The sequence below is a fragment of the Peromyscus leucopus genome, chromosome 3, assembly GCF_004664715.2.
Source record: "Peromyscus leucopus breed LL Stock chromosome 3, UCI_PerLeu_2.1, whole genome shotgun sequence".
Taxonomy (NCBI): Eukaryota; Metazoa; Chordata; class Mammalia; order Rodentia; family Cricetidae; genus Peromyscus; species Peromyscus leucopus.
Window position 1 is genome coordinate 20,171,526 of NC_051065.1, and position 19,241 is coordinate 20,190,766.

At 42.5% G+C, this 19,241-nt stretch overlaps 1 protein-coding gene across 7 annotated transcripts in view; it reads right to left on the reverse strand.

Moving 5' to 3' along the window:
- Dync1i1 (dynein cytoplasmic 1 intermediate chain 1) overlaps positions 1-19,241 on the reverse strand; it is a 312,403-nt gene that overhangs the window by 123,129 nt on the left and 170,033 nt on the right. For all 7 annotated transcript variants that reach the window (XM_028869831.2, XM_028869834.2, XM_028869832.2 and 4 more), the window contains one exon: positions 1,840-1,929. In XM_028869831.2, coding sequence (XP_028725664.1) covers positions 1,840-1,929 — 90 coding nt within the window. The remainder of the gene's footprint in view (positions 1-1,839; positions 1,930-19,241) is intronic.

The following is a 19,241-nucleotide window of genomic DNA, read 5'->3' on the forward strand; positions in this document are numbered from 1 at the left end:
CAAGTTGTTCCATACTAGCCCCTTTGAGTCTTATATTAAAAAACAAACTTAGGAGGTAGATATTATCTTTGCTTGCCAGATGAGGAAACCAGGGCCAAGAGAAAGAAAGTCAACCAAGTTAGTCATTATTGATCATGCAGCTAATGAGTGGCAGAGCTAAGATTTGATCCGGGGACCCTGGCTGCAGACCCCTTTCTTTAGCCTCGCTACTTTACACTTGCTTTCTATGACTGAGTTTGCATAAATATCATCAAGACAAAATTGAACGCACATGCAGAACTCAAATAGGCCTTAGCAGGAGGCAAGTTTTACTTTTTAATTTCTTTTTTTAAAAGATTCATTTATTTTTATTTTATTTGTATGGCTGTTTGGCTTGTATGCATGTCTGTGCACTATGTGTGTGCCTGATGCCCACAGAGGCCAGAAGAAGGTGCTGAGTGGTCCCCTGTGACTGGAGTTACAGATGGCTGTGAGCTGCTATATAGGTGCTGGGAATCGAATTTCGGTCCTTCTAGAAGAGCAACAAATGCTCTTAACCACTGAGCCTTCTCTTCTGCCTCAGGAGACAATTTTTTAAAAGTTAGAAAGTGTCTCCACATTTTACCATCCAAACCTGTGAATGTGTGTGGATGCAATGTGTGATAGCCAGTCAGACTAAGTGGATGGTCTTATGAGAACATGAGCAACCAGAGCAGCACATGGACTCCAGACACACACACATTCCTACAAAACTCTCTAATCCAGCATTTGCCACACACGGAGCCAGAGCTGTGGCTACCTTCAACATTTAAATATTAACTGAGATGCCTTCAGACTTAAGTTGATCTATTCTTGAGAAGCCTGGTTGGATGTTTAGAAGAACCTTTTGACCTGCACTCAGTTCTGCAGGGACCACTAACCATTTTTCAGTAATAATGATGGTTCAAAATCTCTTTGTCTCAGTGGACCGAGAGTCTTAATGTAGTAAAAGAAAAAAAAATTCTAAGGAAAATGTCATGAAGATGGTGTTGTGGTATGACATACAGGTTGTAGAGTCAACCTAAGTCTTGGCTCATGCAAGATTCAACCTACCTCTTCACTCATAGACTTATAAGTAAATTATGTATCCTGTGGGAGGTTTTTACATCTTCCTCTTCTTAGTTCTCTGCCAGTATAGCAAGGATAAAAATAGCATATGCCCCCAAAGGACATTTTGAATAGTAAACAATGTATTTTCAACTGCTTGGAGGACAGGTAAGTAGATTGTAGCCCTTAATCAATGCTAGTTTTTAATGTCTTCTTTTTTCTTCCAGTACTGGGATCAGAACCCAGGGCCTTTCACTTACTACAAAAGTGCTCTACCACTGAACCGATCCCAGTGCTAGTGGCTGTTCTCACTAACGTATGTGAAAGGTTATTTATCCTAATATGGGCTGAGTTGTGGAAGAACACTTTGAACAGTAGGGATTGCTGTTAATGTTTCCATGTAGTGCATATGTAAAGCTACAGAATTAATTGATAAAATAATTGCATCCACCCCTTTTCCTCATGATAATCTCTCATGATCTAACGTGGCAACTGATAGTTTGTCTTATCTCTAAATATTAAGTAACCACTTAACTGGAATTGTGATTGACACTGAACTTAGTTCCACTTTTTTGCTTAAATCAGTCTGAAAACAACTAATTCTTACCCTGGAGATTCCAGTGTATGTTTTTAAATGTAATGTATTGAGTAATCATACAAAATCTTATACAAAGGGGATGTGAGCTTAAGTTTTATTTGCTTCTATCATCTCTTAGTTTTCTAAAAGAAAATAGTAAGACAAAAATAATTGTCCAGGGTATCTCCCCACCATACCTTCTTTCACTTCTTGCTTTTTATCTTGATTATCCAGTTCAGAATCATGACCAATTTTGGGTTCCACCATCTCCTCATCTTCCTCATCCTCTAGAAAGAAGAAAGAGAAAACACAATATTTTTCATCTTTAAATCAAAGTATGTGGCTGAGAGTGGGAGGGAGACTGAAGGGCAAAGTTCCAGCCATTTAGGGCAACTTCTAAGTAAATCACTTCACAGAAAAGGCCAGACAAATGTTCATGAATATATGAATAAATTATCTTCCAAATGGCCCTCTTTGAAAGGCTCCCAACCTGCTGGGAACACTGCACAGAGTGGGCACCTGTTATGTCCCCCCTCTCCAGATCCTGACCACATGGGAAGTCTTGGAATTGCCTCCCTGACCTCTGGCGCTTCCTTGGAGATGGCCCAGAAACAGGTCTGAAAATGTTTCCACCTGGAATGCTTTCCAAGCAAGGGACACCTGCTGCACAGATGATTCAGTTCCAATTTCATTTTTGCCAAATCAATTTGGTTTTGACCTACAGGAAAGGGTTAAATACAGGGCTAACCCCAGGTCAAATGCCATTGGCAAGTAAACAACCAGGGATAGACCCCCAAAGTCAATGCCACTGGTCTGGGAGAAAACAACCTACCCCAAATGGTATTTGCACATTCACAATAGTTCATGCATTAACGTGAATTTAATGAGCACTAACAAATGGACCCAGTCGACTGCCATGGCCAGATGTTAAAGTGCCCTTTCTGCTCTATGCAAATGTGGGTCTCTCTCCACCTGCCTCATTTAGAGGAGCGCTTGGGATCACTGTCTGGAACATGGGATTTAGGAAACAAGGTGTTACAAAAAAATCTCACAGATCTAAAATGATAAAAAAAAATACTGGAAGCTGTTTTCCTGGATTTTGACTATAGTATTACATTTTTAGTAGGTGGTTTAATTTCACTGGTTCAAGTGGAGTTGAAAAGAAATCACTTCTTCCCCTCCATTCTACACATTCATTCACTAAACATTTACAGACTTTGTGTAAGATCCCTGGCTCTGTGGTACCTTCAAACCCATGACAACAGATGCTAAGGACATGGCAAAGCATGCTTTTGCCAAGCATAGAGAAAGTGCATTATCAAAGAAATCAGGAGTTGGTGTTCTCGTTTAGGCAGGCTGCATCTCACCAAAAGTGGTCACCAGGAAAAGGCCACACGGAGGTGACCCTTGGGGATTAAGGAGTTGAGTTGTGCAAAGATCTAGGGGAAGTAAGATGAGAGTCCGCACTTCTTTCTCATTCTGTGGACTAAGAGGTCAAGGTCCAGATACATTTATTCCCAGCTCTACTGAATACAGATGAAAACCCACAGTTCTAGTGAAGCCACCTTGTCCACACACTTGCATCTTCAAGTTTTCAAAACCAAGGGTATTCATTTCATCAAACAACTGTATCAGTCATCTTTAAATAGTACCAACTTCTTATCTTTACAGATAGAAAGGTTTTTATTTTAAATACTAGTTCTTAGAAGAGTTAAAAAAAACCTATCATAATAGGAAGTCACTAAGAGTTTATTGGGAAAATATTGTTCTATAAGGTAGTTGGCTATAAAAAGTTCTGCAATAGTGTGTTAGCTTATGCAAAGAAGTATGCAGGCCAGTTGTACGCTATGTAATTCCTTAAATAAAAAAAAACACTTCCCTTGAGAGTATGCTTTCAATTTGTATTTTTTAAAAGCACAAAAATGTGTACTGTGTTTACAGTATGCAAGATGTCATAATAAAGGACTATAAACAACAGAGAAAAAATTATTAAAGTGCCTGCCTTTTTAAAGTGGTTACGAACCATTTGTAGGTATTAATTTTTAGTAGCCACAAAATTCCTTGTCTATCAGCCCTTTAAAGACATAAAGAAAGCATTTCAGTGGATTTGTTGAGGAAATAAAACACAAGAGGCTGGTTTGTTTCTCTGAATACTGATATGTTTGCCTTGCTCAGCAAAGAGAGTATATTTTTTCTCGAAGACTCTGGTTTCCTTTCTGGTGCACTTGGAATAACTTCTGTTGAGACCGTTTTCAAAACAGTTCAATAACTTTAAAGAAAAGGATTTATGTAGACCCACTGCAGACTACTGATATATGACTTGGGCCTCTCATTCATACCCAGTTACATTTCCTTGGAGACTGAAAAGGAAAAACAAAAACCTTACCACCCATGTATGGTTTCCTGTAGCCAGGTCCACACAAGAAATGAAAACGAGTGGCAGAAGCTAATTACCTGTCAGTGTGAGGGGCTCACTTCATACAACGGCATCTTTTAGACACATGATTTTATTTAGCACCCATGTTCTGCCACATCCAGCTACCACCTTCATTCCCTTGGTCAGAAAACTCTTTGGCAACTACTGTCCTCCTCCCTGAGGACTTTCTGAAGGACTCAGGAGTGATGGTATTTCTGCAGCAATCACACATGACAGGCCCAGCACAGGACTGCCCCTGTGGATGAGCTCCAGAAGAGCTGGTTTCCTCTACTAACTTTTGACTCAGATAAGGCTAGGGCAGCCAATTTTAACACGCCACAGCCTTTACCTGACTTGCCCTTCCTTCTAGCCTGACAGGGTTGGAATATTGGAAAATGAGTCTAGTGGAAGAAGATTGATCACTGTTTGGCAATATAATACTACAATCTCCCGTGTTGAGGACAGTGCCTGGGGCAACTCTGAATTGGTGACCAGGGGTGACAGTGCTTTCTTCCTTTGAAGCCAGAAGGAGACAGGGTTCAAACAGGACCTTGGCAGACTAGATGTTCCCAACTCACACTTTGTCTTTGGGCGCTGGGAGGTAAAGTGGAGGGGACAACTTGGATACACTCAGGGCATCATGGAGTTACAGCATTCATGCCCAATGTGCTGGCTAGAGTGTTCCTGAGGACCCATGTCTGGATTCTCTTGGTCAATGGCCCTTTTATAGACTGTTCTTTCTGCCTCCTGTTGATTCTATAAGTACCAGATTTCCTCCTAATAAATTCCACCAGAGGTGGTGTCAGCACCAGACTTCCTTCTAGAAAATCCCACTGGACTTGGTGCCTGCTGCTTGCAACCAGAGCCCTCAGAAGACAGGACGGCCCTCTGTTTTACGGGGTCGATAGGTTGTTGCTTTCCCAGCCCTCCCAGGACCAGCAAAGCCTCGGGGTAAGACAGGCTGAGGGCCTGGCCACAGCTCTTGAGTTCAGTTGCTGCTTTTCATGAGAGGGCCATGGTTCCTCCATCTGCCACCTCAGGGAGACAGCTAGTCTGGGTCAGGTGGAAAATGGAGGGAGAGAGCACTGGAGGCCATGGCACTCCATCCTGGTCTCCAAAGGGCATCCTGCCGCTGTCCAGAGTGGGAGGCCCAAAGCAATTACCACAGGACTTTGAATTGAACAGGTCAGTGGTTATAAGATCACTTTATACACCCCTAAGAAAAGCGATTGCTATTTTGCTATTTAAACTGCATTACATCATCCATTCTAATGTGAAAAGTTGTGAATGTTAGAATTAATAAAAGAATTCATGGCTCATGAAATGAGTAGGAACTGCTTCCAAAAGGGAAAAGAAATGGCAAAGATACCAAGAGAACTCTAATCACTAAGGAGCCTTTGGTAGCAAATAGAGATGTAAGGAAGGAACTCTATTGTTTTGTCTTTTCATTATTTTCTCTTTTTTATTAATTGAATCTGTTCAATTTCACACACACACACACACACACACACACACACACACACACACACACGATACATGCTGAATTTTTTGCCCTCCCACCTCTCATAACTCCTTCCATCCTCTAAACTCTTCTCTTTCCTACAAATCTCTTTCCCACATTCCTATTTATTTTTCTTGTTTTGTGACCCTCTAGAGTCGAACCAGGGCCGTTTGTGTGACCAGGCATTTGGAGCACTGCTGGGCTCAGCAGTGGATTCACAACTGAAAACGATGACTCCATATCTTGCAGAGCCTATCAATAGCCAGTCATTTAGGGGTAGGGGGTAGGGACCCATGAATCCTTCCCTCATCTATCACTAATAGTTGATGGGGCCAGTCTTGTAAAAGCCTAGAGAAAACAATGGCAGTTGTCGTGAGTCCATGATTATAATTGTTATGTCCAGAAAACAGCATTTTGTGGTCCTTATCTTTATCTTCCAACTCTTTAATTATTCCTAGCCCCTCTTCCACAGTGGTTCCTGAGCCTTAAAGGTATGCTATAAATGTCTTTCTTTGGGTCAGGTCATCACTTAGCATCTTGAGGCAGCTATGAGTCCTTTTGTCTTTACCTTTATTCACTACAAAGAACAGTTTCTTTGTTGAAGCTGAGAGTGGATTTTGTCTATATGCATTAACATAGATATTTAGAAGGCGGTTTAGTGCTATGTCAATTTAATTAAACAACAGTAGTAAGTTCCATTATTGGGCCTATTACCTTTCCTTTTATTATTGATGGGGCTTACAGTACCAGTCATGGACTTCCTCCTGTGAAACTGACCTTGAAGTCAGAGAGCAATTGGTTACCCCTATGAGTAATGCCACTATTGCACACGTGGGCATATACATTGCCTGGAAGGTTGGTTTTATAGTTCATAGGGCTCACAGCTGGGCATAATGGTTGAAGGTTTCCTAAATGTATATACTGAGTGTGAGCCATTTTTAGCCCTCATCACCCACGCTTGTCCCCCCTCTTTCCAGCTGAAATCCTTCTTTCTGACAATTCCCCTTCCTACTTTGATATCTTTTTAAAAGACTATCTATGAAGGGTGGGCCTCATGAGTCCCTGTGCATGATGAAGTGGTGATGGGGCCAGTCTTGTGCAGGTCTCAGGCTGGTGATCCTAGCTTCAGGTGAGTTTACGACAGCAGTGGCTGGGACATATCTGGAGGACACTGTTTTGCTACAGTCCTCACCAAATTCTGGCTCTTACAGTCCCTCACTTGTGATGTTCCCTGAACCTTGAGGACTGTTTTTTGCTGGCATGTTCTCAGCTACAGCACAAATGCTCACACCACTTTTATATGATTCTGTATTTGAAAATTTTAGGTGATGACTCTTCTCAGAAGTTACTTAAAATTTTTCAATAGAAAAATAGTTCTATTTTCTTAAGCTTTGTTTTTTTTATTAAAAAATAATTTAAGAACTTTTTTGGGTTCTGTCATTGGCCTTATATTTTCTCATATCATACATTCGTTTTTGGACAATGTGTATATCAGTGTCTTCTAATCACCCCAAAATTGATAGCACAGATCACAAATCCCTGCTAGAGTGCAGAGTCTACAAAGCATTCTGGCATCTCACCTAACTTCTACTCAGAGGTATTCCTCTCCCTGAGTTCTCCAATTCTGACAACTGGTATTCCATCACATGGCGTCACAACTGAATCCAAGAGAGCCAGCTCATTTTTGTTTTCAGTCAGGGACTATGGAAGAGCCAGTTCCACTTGCAAATCCAACTCAACTCTGCTTTTCTTTTCATTGTCCTTTATGATGCAACTCTAAGTCTAGATATTTATATGTTTTCTCTTTGTTTCTACCACTGCCTTGTTCATATCTCTAAGATAGGTCTCAGAGAAAGCATTTTGTTTTATTATTTTTTTTCAGAGCTGAGGACCGAACCCAGGGCCTTGCGTTTGTTAGGCAAGTGCTCTACCACTGAGCTAAATCCCCAACCCTAAGGAAGCATTTTAAATGAGGTTTATGTATCTGTCTGTACAACCAGAATGAGCTATTTAAAGTTCTACTGAATTTTAGCATCATCAACACCAATGCCCGAGACCAATGCTATGAGTAAAGGAGATACTAATAATATGGAAAAAAGGAAATTGTTCTGGATGTAAGTCATATGCTACACCATGTGGGGCCTTGAGTGACAGAAGTATGAACTTTTTCTTAGAGATCAGTATCTCTCTAATATCACATAGATCACATTCTTCTCATAAAAATTATTCAAAATTTCAAAAGAAATACAGGGTACTGGCTGTGAAATGAGACTCATGGAACCATCTTGCTCTCCTTCCCAGATAGCTCTGATGTCTTTCTGGGGCAGCCTAACTCCCATGAGGGAGTTTTTTCCTAGTCAGCCCAGCAGAGCAACAGGATATTTTAAAAATAGGAGATACCTTCTGATTTTAATATTACAGAGGCAATAGGAAAGCTGGAAGGCAGTAGGCAAGACTCAAGTTAGGGGACAACCAGAAGACTGGCTGTAGCCAGACTGAACTTCTGAGGATAAGACCTTGGCCACGGCTGTCTCAGTGGCCAAGACGGGTGCTAAACTGAGCCTCACATTTCCCCATGTATTTGTACAACAGGTAGATAGTGAAGGCTCTCACACACAGCTCACTAGAGCCATCCTATCCATGGACCAGCTCTCTATACAGCTTGCCAACTTCACCAAAGTCTGAAGAGAGCCACCTTTCTAATACATGTCACACGAGCCAAAATAAAGTATAACATGTACCGCTGAATGCTTACACAAACCAAGGTGAGCGCCCGTGTGCTTTAAAAATATGCAGGAAAGACATATTTTGTGGGATTTTCAGTAAGCACTTTGTTAAATATACTACATGCTAATATTTGAAAAACCTTCACTTTCTGGTCTAGAAAAATTTGGCCAGAGGAAAGAAAACATACATTTCTCATCATACAGAGCACCCCTGTTAACACTCTGGGCCACATCAGTGCTCTTCTATGGGTCTAACATGACAGTCCTTGGAAACTTTACTTCCTGGTGGAATGTCACCCAAGACATTGCAAATGAGAGGCAATGAAAGAAAATATTCAAATGTAGGGGAGGCCAGAAAAGAGTGCTGGAGTAGGAGTTTTCGAAATGTGTACTTGTGCTGATGCCTACTATGTGCAGTTAATACATATTGAGCAGAAGAGATGGGATCAGTCAGTGCATGTGGAGAACAATGCATTGTTTAGAAACAGTCAGTCTATGAATAGCCTTTTGCACACAATGTTTGCAGAGAGGAGGGGCTGACTGATTTGTGTTTCCATCAATTTTCAACTTTAAACTTCTTCAACAGTTCCCTATTAGCTTAGCATTTAAGGCCCATTGTTATATGACTCCAATAGAATTCTCTATTGTCTCTCAAATCAGAACAATTCTTGGTCCAGTTTTGTGTGGACTAGGCTAAGTGTGCTGTTAAAACACCCCACTCTTTAGCCTATCATATCTACTTCCCTCTCTTCCTCCCTCTCTCCCTCCCTCCTTCCCCCTCTCTTTCTTTCTTTCTTTCTTTCTTTCTTTCTTTCTTTCTTTCTTTCTTTCTTTCTTTCTTTCTTTCTTTCTTTCTTTCTTTCTTTCTTTTCTGACAGTGTCCAACTGTCTGACCCTGGCCTAGATCTTGCTATGTTAAACTCACAGAGCTCCACCTGCCTCTGCTTTCTCAGTGCTGATACTAAAGGTGTGTGCCACCCCGCCTCTCTTTCCTGTCTTTAATCTTTCATGCCTACTTCCAATGCTTTCTCAGAACATCATGGATCCTTCAGTCATAGAGGAAGACAATTGCATGGGCTAGTTCACTTGGCTGGATTAGGACATGGTAACCTAGTTAATTAACCTCTAAGGCAAGTATCAGCTTTTTCAGGACCTGAGATGGTGAGATCATCTGACGAAATCTCTCCCCACTTCCCTCCTCTTCTCCTCCCCTCCCCTCCTTCCCCCTCTCCTCTCTGTCCTTTCCTCTCTTCTTTTTTTCTCCTCTACATGTATTCAGTCTTCTCTTTAGCCAAGTGGACACAACCAGCCCAACTCCAAAAAGCATCATTGCTAGTGTACTCTATGTAAAGAGGACATGCTTAAATTGTGGAGTGTAGCTGGAGTTTTCTCTCTGGGTCCCACCAAGTTCTGGCAGTCCAACAGCCCACTTATAAAATAAACACATAGACATTTATATTATTTACAAACTGTATGGCTGTGGCAGGCTTCTTGTTAATTGTTCTTATATCTTAAATTAATCCATTTCTATAAATCTATACCTTGCCATGTGGCTCATGGCTTACTGGCATCTTCACATGCTGCTTATCCTGGCGGGTGGTTGGCAGTGTCTCCCTCCACCTTCCTGTTCTCTCAATTCTCCTCTCTGTTAGTCCCGCCTATACTTCCTGCCTGACCACTGGCCAATCAGTATTTTATTTATTGACCAATCAGAGCAATTTGACATACAGACTATCTCACAGCAGTGGAGTATAGCTTTACTTGGTAGTCCAGTCACACACACACACACACACACACACACACACACACACACACACACACCAAAAGCAATTGAAAATGTTATTTCCAGCTTCTTGGAAAGGAAGAAGAACACATACTTTCTATTTCTAGACTTAAAGCCCTTTGCTGCCTGCTTCTGTTTTTGGGCAGTTCTATAATTTGCTTCATCTACTATGGTTTGAAGACATGTAGACCTGTAGTCCCCTTTAGTGGGAGACTTGTTTTTAAAAAAGAAAGCTGGAGTAAAAGGAGCAGCAGTGGCTGTAGCTGTGCCCCAAAGGAAGACAGCCATCAAGATCTCCAGGCACTCATTGTTTTTTATGTTGTGTTGACTTGGGAAACCAAAGTAAAGAAGTAGAGGCATTTGTGAACATTGTTTTCCCAGTAAAGATGCTGTTTCTAAGGAGAAAGGTATAGATTATGGAAATGGATTAATTTAAGCTATAAGAACAGTTAGCAAGAAGCCTGCCACGGCCATACAGTTTGTATGCAATATAAGTCGCTGTGTTTACTTGGTTGGGTCTGAGCGGCTGTGGGACTGGCGGGTGACAGGGATTTGTCCTGACTGTGGGCAAGGCAGAAAAACTCAAGCTACATGCTTTGGTCTATATTAGATTCCAATGAGTTCTCGTTCCCCCAACTGTTCTAAAAACGACACTTTCTCTTTTCCTTCACGTTCAAAGTGTTACAGTCCCTTTTCTTGGTTTTTGATCTCACTACTGATGGCAACTCTCCTCTACACTTGTGGAGAGACCCCCTACCCCACTGGGAGAGCCATCCCTGGCTTCACCTCCTGTCTGAGTTACTGGTCACGATTTTTCCTGACCCCCTTCTGTGTGCTCAGACCTGTCCCAACTATTGTTCTTCTACACTGTGAAAACCTAGTGCCTATCAACTCACAGGGTGAAATCTACCAAGTTTTGTGGGATGTGTTTTATATCCCTTAACCCATTTAATCTTCATAACTCACCAGGGCAGATATGATTAGCTTTCTGTGTACATGAGGAAACGGGGGCTTAGAAAGGCAAGATGATCCAGCTGGGGTCAATAAGCCAGAGGAAGCAACAGAGCCAAGATTCAAACCCATGTTTTCCCAACACCCAGTCTCCTTCAATTTACTAGTAAATTGTACCAAACAGTATAAAGAGGAAAGGAGAACTGTAACTGACATTTGTGGCTTTGGCCACCCAGAAGCTACTACCCCACTTGTCGGGATAACAGTCCCTCCATTCTTCAGTGGACACATGCCTCTTGCTTTCAGCCAAGTCAGTCCTGCTCTTAAGATTGCAGGGAAGACTGTGAATCTGTAGTAGTGGCCAAGGAGGCTGGGTCTTGGAATTTGGGCTTTTTACACTATAGTGGAGGGACCCATAAATTTGAATACTTCAGAGGGGGCTGGATATACAGTTAATAATTAAGCTGTGGTAACAGGTATGCTTGAAGACTGGACAAACTGAAACCTGTGGTTACTCCATCTACCACAAAGGCAAATTCTTCTGCTCCCCCAGATTAATCAACTGCCTTGGGAAATTCAAGACGTGTTACCCCATGTTAAAGAAGAGGACTATTCTTTTCTATCGGAGTGAGTGACTATTCTAGCTAACCCAGTACTCGCAGTCACTCTAACCTCTAAGGAAACAGACTCTGTCCCTCTCTTGGACTGATGTTGTGCTGATAGCAAAACCACATTGCCCTGACTTCCCTAGATGGAACTTGAGAAAGAAGGAAGAAATAAAGCAAGCCAGACCAGAGACATGCAATGATGTAGTTAGTCTAGAACCCAGTGGTGATGGCTATCATTGACTGTCATCTTGACAGGGTCTGGAGTCACCTAGGAGGCAAACCTCTGGACATGCCTAGAAGGAAGCATCTAGATTAGATTAAGCGAGGTGAAAAGACTCACCCTAGGTGTGGGTAGAGCTTGCAAGGGTTTAGGGTACGGGACGAGTAAAGAGGAGACAGGGAACTTAGCACGAGCCCTTGTCTCCCTGTTTCCTGACTGTGGATGAAGTGTGCCCAGCTGCCTCGGGCTGTTGGTGTTACTTTTGTGTCATGATGGAACACACTCAGACTGTGAGCCAAAGTAAACCCTTGCTTTTTTGAATTTTTTTTGTTCAGGTATTTTTGTCACAGAGACAAGAGAAATGAGTCATAGATATATGGTGTGTACTATCCAGGAGAACTTTCCCCTTTCAGCCTAAATGACACAGGAGCGTAGCCCACTCCATTACACCCTGGTTTTCTTTTTTAAAATGTACACATGCATGGATGCATGTGTGAATGTGTGAGTGTGCGTGCATGCATGCTGCAGCACATATATGGAGGTTAGAGGGCAGTGTTGGGAGTTAGACCTCTCTTTCCATCATGGGGCCCAGAGAAACTCCAGCCATCCTGCTCCTGCAGCACAGGTTTTTACCCCCTAGGCCATGACATCCGTCCCTCATTTTCTCTTCCCAGACAGATCTTTACCAGCCACCTCCCAGACCCTGAATCCTGATTTTCTTCTCAGTTTCCTAACATCATTCACTGTCTGGCTTATGTACTTGCCTACATGTCTATTTCTTGTCTTTCCCACCAACGGAATAAGAATTCTGCAACAGCAGGGACCGTGTTTTTATTGTGTTCACGCTATCTAGAAAAGACCTTGGTCCGTGGGAGGTGGCAACAAATATCAGCTGGCTGGCCACATTATGAAAACCAAAACTCAACAGGTCGAGCTCTTTGAAAGAGGAATCATCTCTGTCTTTTGATTTTAAATTCTCCATAACATAGAGAGGACATTTTAATGTCTTTTGCTGACTTTTATTCAAGCATTTCCTCATATTATTGCCCAGTCCTCAGACCAGTTAGAACTGACACATTTTCCATCTGAGGATGCATCACACTCTGTCCCAGTTTGATTGTGAGTGAAGATCATTAACAGGTCTGTTTGCTTTTATCTTGGCATTAGCAGCTCTGTTTGGGGCTAAGTCATTTCCTCTAGTTACCTCATGCTTTCCCATTGGCTCACACATGAAGTCCTTGTCTGTCAGTGGAATAATTTTCTATTCATTATAAAAGAAGAAACTAGCAGTCTGAGAGTCTTAGGGAAGTATTTGTCTGATCCAAAACCCCGATTTTCAGTTCCTTGGACTAAGTACAATTCTCAGTTGTGGTCAGATTCGCAGGTTTCAAAGTGCCCCCTTGTTTTCACTTTCTGGTCAGTCTAGACATACAGATACACAGCACGTGGAAGATGTGGAGAGAGAACTGCAGGAAGATTTGTGGAGGAAAGAAATGATGGCCTTAATACCAGGATAAACATCAGGATACGTAAAGCGATCCATCTTCGCTATTTGATCTCTTCAGCTCTGCTGAGTAGCAGCATAAAGCAGCATTGCCTCAGCTGATGTGCAGAGGCTTTAAGGATCTCTGGTAATCAGCATTAGCACACCCTAGGAGGACAGTTTTCATAGGGCCAGTTGGCCTCACCTCCCCACAGATAGCACGGGGAAGCCAGGTCTTATTCATTACCCTTGGTGTATGACATGGAAAAGATAACTTTCCCAGCTTCTCTCATTTCTGCTTTCTCATCTGAACATGAGGGATGCTAATTTCTGTGCCACTTATGTAACAGAGTTGTCCCATGAAACAAAGCATTAATGGATCTAGTAATGCTTTGTTGCTCGCAAAGGGCAAAGTGGGTATCGAAGGTGAGGTGAGAGTGAGCGTAATTGTATCTTCTTGCTGTCCAGTGACTCACTCACCACAAAACCTTGCACAGTATTAAGGAAGTTATAGAAGAGAAAAGAGAAGACATGATAGTTGGTAATCACAATAGAAACAAAGGACTGGAAAGTTCTCCAGAGATAGTTGTGGTTGGACTGTTGCAGATTTGGAGATTAGGAAAATCAAGTCCAGTTCGTGGCTGAGCTAACTGACCTAACAGGGCATGGCTGTCCACACAGAAATTCTTAAAATGGCTGAAGTTTTTGTCACTGCCTTATTTCTTTCCTTGGGAGCCAGCAAATTGATTGACAGACTGAGTTCTGTGATGTAGGAGGGGAACAAGGAGAGGGCAGGCGGGAGGAACACACCCTCTTCTTGCAGGTTAAGGCATTATTTTCCGTTGAATTACTCATTCTAAAATGAAAGATGGGACATGCAATCACACTGCCTAAAATGGTATTTTCTCATTCCTTCCACTCCTTACTCTATCATGTACGGTCTTTTGTGATCAAACTTTTGAGTAGTTTGTTAGTTATATATTGCATGAGTCCTCTTAATGCAAGATGTAGTTCAACAATTTAATCTCCGTGTGGTTGCCTCAGGGAGGCACTGTAGTAAGATGTTGATGGGCATTAATGCTTGGAGGCGGATTGCCTGGCTTAAGGACATGGCATTTGAGAAAGTCCAGGGGAGCTGTCTTCATGCTGTGGCTAGCGTGTATTGAGCACTTCAAGTGCTAGCATTAATTTTACCAATAATAATCTTGGGAAACTTACAATAATCTACTAAGTGTATACTGCTATAGCTACCCTTTTGTAGGTGAGAAGGTCAGGGAGCAGAACAATGAAACAAGTTCAAGGAAGTTCATGCAGTAGGTAGATAACAGAACTTGGATATAGATCCAGGTCTCCTTTAATTTTAGAACTGAAGATTTTTAGCCCCTCCAGCTTGATAACTTACATTTCTGTGTCCCAAACTGATCTTCTGCCTGGATTCTTTTATCTGTAAAAATGAGACATTGAAGCAGGCCCTGCAACTGACCTGGGCAGCACAGTAGAGCTGGCCCTGGTGCATGCGCACAGGTGAGCTGGCCCAGAGGGAGTGGGCTTGGGAGAACTAGCCTGGCCCCTCACCTGTGCGGTGTGGGAGAGCTGGCCCCAAAGGTGTGAGAGTGGGTGAGCTGGTCCCACCCCTCACTAGAGCAAAGCAAGAGAGCTGGCCCTGGTGGCGTGGGCATAGGAGAGCGGGCAGATTAACCAGCTTAGCTGCCACCCAGGCCCAGATCCAGGGCTTTGAGGTGGCCCACCCCAACATCCACCTCATCTGTGATCTGCTGGAGAGCATGAAGGCACTGGCCCCGAAGAACCAAAGATGCGGGGTCTTCATGACACAGGGCAACGACATCATATCCGAGAGGAGTCATGGTGTGGCTCCAGTATTGATAGTGTAACAGAAGCCAGAGGCCTCAAACCAGACCAATGACTCATTGTAAGGAACATTTGCAAGCAAAGCTGTTTGGGCAAAAGGGTAGACTGTGTCACGTGCCATGACACACCACAGCTTCCACTGCAAGATGTTTTTTGCTTTTTTGTCTTTAATTTGCATTTTTAGTTTTTAATTTTAAATTATTTTATTTTTTGTGTTCTTCGGGGGACAGGTTGCAAGGGCAGAGGGCAGATAAGGAGAGACGAGGAGATGAGGGGGGTTGGGGTGCATGATATGAAATTCACAAAGAATAAAAAAAAAAATGAGCTATTGAAGCTTGAAGTCTGAGATCTATCAGAAATGTCCCTACTATGTCCAGAACTCCATGGGCTAGTAGGTTAGATTTCTTTTTTCTTTTTTCACTCTCACTTTTTCTTTTTTATATTATTATTAATTAAATTTATTCATTTATTTTACATCTCTACTTCAGTTTCCCCTCCCTCTTCTCCTCCCTTTCCTTCCCCCCACCTTCCATCCTGGCCCCCCAATCCACTTCTCCTCTGTTTCTGTTCAGAAAAGGGCGGGCCTCCCATGAGTATCAACAAACCATGACATATCAACCAAATTGAGGTAGGACTAAGCTCCTCCCCTTGTATCAAGGCTGGGCAAGGCAACCCATTATGAGGAATAGGTTCCTGGCAGCCAGTCAAAGCATTAGGGAGAGTCCCTGATCTCTGAAGAAAAACTCCTTTACCCTCTTCTTGCTTACCTGCCCTGGCTTGACATGGGTCTCTGTCGGTTCTCACCATGAGCACTGTCACAGCCTTCGAATCACACTTCCTTGTCTAAGCCCTTCCAATAACATGAAGAGGAGCTGCCGTGAGGAATTCTGCCTTTGCTGGAATTCTGCCCGGGTTTCTCCATTATGAATTCAGCTCAGCACCAAAGCCTGCATACTGTGGCTCTAATTCTCACCACATTTGATACCATGGCCCCATGTGGTCCTTTCACTCACATACCCATCATCTCCCTTGATCTCCTCATGGCTGCTTCATCCTTTTGTATTTACACAATTTGCCTGCCCAGAGTGTCCGTGTTCACCTTTGTATTCTGCTGACATATTCATCCTTCAAAACATGGTTCCATGACTTGACATTACCTCCCCTGGGTCACTTTCCTTACCACTTCAGTTTGATGTCGCTGTCCTTCCTCTAGGTAGAGCAGGGCAACCATTTCTCTATCATAATTGACAATTATCAATTCAATGACACAATGCTCTAAACTCAAGGTGTATGTGTGCGCGTGTGCGTGTGCGTGTGTGTGTGCGCGCGCGTGTGTAAGACATGGAGCACAGTAGAGAGTCAATTACTGTTTTTTTTTTTCACATTAAATTAATAATAAGGTACTTTGAGTCACAGGGCACATTTGGGACAGAGCCTACTTGATTGGATTAGAAAATGCCTAAAGGTATTTGTGTTCAAGTCATACAAGAAAATGCTCATACTAACCTCTTGGTATGACATGAGGTATATGTGTCCTAATCATTTCCCCAGAGATTCCCAGACAAAAGCTACTAGGACTTTCTGAGAAGTGGTAATACATTTGGAATCCTCAAGGAGTGCCTATATGGCACCACTTTTCAACACAGAGATTTTTGGCCTCTAAGTGAATTCCAGATGTATCTGATTGTATCCGGTGATGGTTTCTATGGTGACATTGGGGGTGATCACTACTGGAATACAGTAGCTAGAAGCACCAAGGGTGCTGTTAAGTATAAGACAGCACCCCAGGGCAAAGACTTGATCAGCACGAAACACCCACAATGCCAAGACTCAGAATCCCCATCCCCCAGTCTCTGAAGATACACTTCAGGCATTGTGGTGACCTGGTCTGGTGAAGGTCTCTGTGGTGGTGGTGTTTCCTCTGGGTATGATTGTGACATGAAGACCAAGGCAGAAAGGATATACTCTGTATTCCTAAGGAGTAAGCACTTGACTGGTTTCCAAGTCCCTGTCATTTCTTATAAATCTTGTGATGAGCAAAACTATTTTACCACTCCCTGTGAGCTCATGAGTTCCTGGCTGCTGCCTCTCAGCCAAGGCTGCAGGCCATGGCCATCAGCTACCCTACTTCAGATATCCCCAGCTTATATGAGGTAGCAGGCAGGAGATTACCCACATGTCAGCGTGCCGAGCTTTCTTCCACAGATAGATAGGGGCTCCAACCATGAAGTCTATATTCAAGAAGATGAACCACTAAAATCCTGAAACAGCAAATAAGCAGTAGTGGCAGCAGAGTGTGAATGACTTGAACAATTTTGTGTCTCGTCTGAGGTGTTACTAGCTTTAGGGCCAGTTATATGACGTGAAGAGATGGAAGGTTGGGGTGACTAAGAAGACGGCCTTTAGGATTGACTTCCTAACATGCCAGGCTTCGTTCACAAGGATGCCACTTATTCTGAACCTCTAAGCCATAACTCACAACTTCCTCTGATGTGCAAAACATGTTCCAGAATGTTCCAATGAAAACTGGTGAATTTGTAGTAGTATTTTATTCATGAATACTTTAGCCTTTCATAGTAAAATGTCTTGCAGGCATCTGTTCATCATATCACCTATAATGCAAACCAGTAGGATTTTTCTGAGGCAAAGGACTAGCAGTAACTAGAAATAAGAGTTTCCATGCCATAAAACAAGTCACCGATCAAGCTGGAGTTTCAGCAACATACCCAGGACTCCAGAGCTATCAGCAGAAGCAAAATATTTCATCCAAGTTATGACTGGGAATGGAATGACTGGCATATCTGATAAATATACACATTTCTTTAATTGTACCTTATAGCTCCTATAGCTAGCTAAATGAAGTCTTTTGAGCATCTACTATGCGTATTGAAGTAGATAACATAGGTTATAGTTTTTCTGGAAGCCAGCAAATGAACACTGACTACTACATATTTTGACATATCAGCTGCATGTGCCTGTGCTGCATAGACTGGTCCCCAGGACAGAGTGCATGGGAACACAGCCAGCTACCATGCGATGGAACTGGACTGAGGTAAGGATACTCCTGTGCTGTGTAGACCGGTCCCCAGGACAGAGCACAGGGAACACAGCCAGCTACTGTGGGATGGAACTGGACTGAGGCCGAGGATACTCCTGTTACAGGTTGTCAGTCACATCAGAGGGAGCCCTCCTTGGGGCTGAGAGTCAGAAAAAGATTGTTTTTCAATTAAAATACAGTAACACTCTTTAAATGGGAGGTGCTTTGATCCCAAATCCTCCAACCTTGGCCAAGTGACAAAAACAGCCATTACATGTTCTTTCTGTTCTGATTTGAGGTCCCCAAGATAGAAAATGTCACACAGGAGTGGAGGTGGATTTAAAGGCAAACCATCCAGCATCAACATCCTTCATGTATATTAAGAGTGAACAGGGAACCACTGTAGGCTGTGTTCACAGTCAGGTCACATAATTTTGAATTTTACAGGATTTCTCTCACTAAATTGAGCCCTGTTCCTGTCACATAAACTGGTCCTGTCTCAATGTCTTAGGAGAGTTGGGTAATATTTCCATTGGTGAACCTTTTCATCTATCTTTGCTTTTTATCTGTGATGAGACAGATACTTCTTTTTAATTTCTCATCTCCCTAGACTGGATAATTAAAATAATTTGTAAATGGACAAATGACACGTTGTATATTTTTATGATTGGCTGTGTGCCATTTGGTAGTTGGATACATAGTGGAACAATTAAAGTAAGTTAACTCGTGTGTCTATGGACTTACAACAATCAGCATGAATGACCAGAAAGCACAGCAATGCTGAATCCCCCAAACATTGCCAAGTTCTCACTTTCCAGTGCTTTATTCAATTCATTATAGACTGATAACAGTTTGTGAATTAGATCTAGCCTTGGGAAGACATGCTCTATAGTAGTTACTAAAAGGCAAAGACATTTTAAAAGACTGCAAACAACCACCCATCTATCTTTAAATTCTTTTCTTGCATTTTACTTGTTTGTTTGGTGTGTGTGTGTGTGTGTGTGT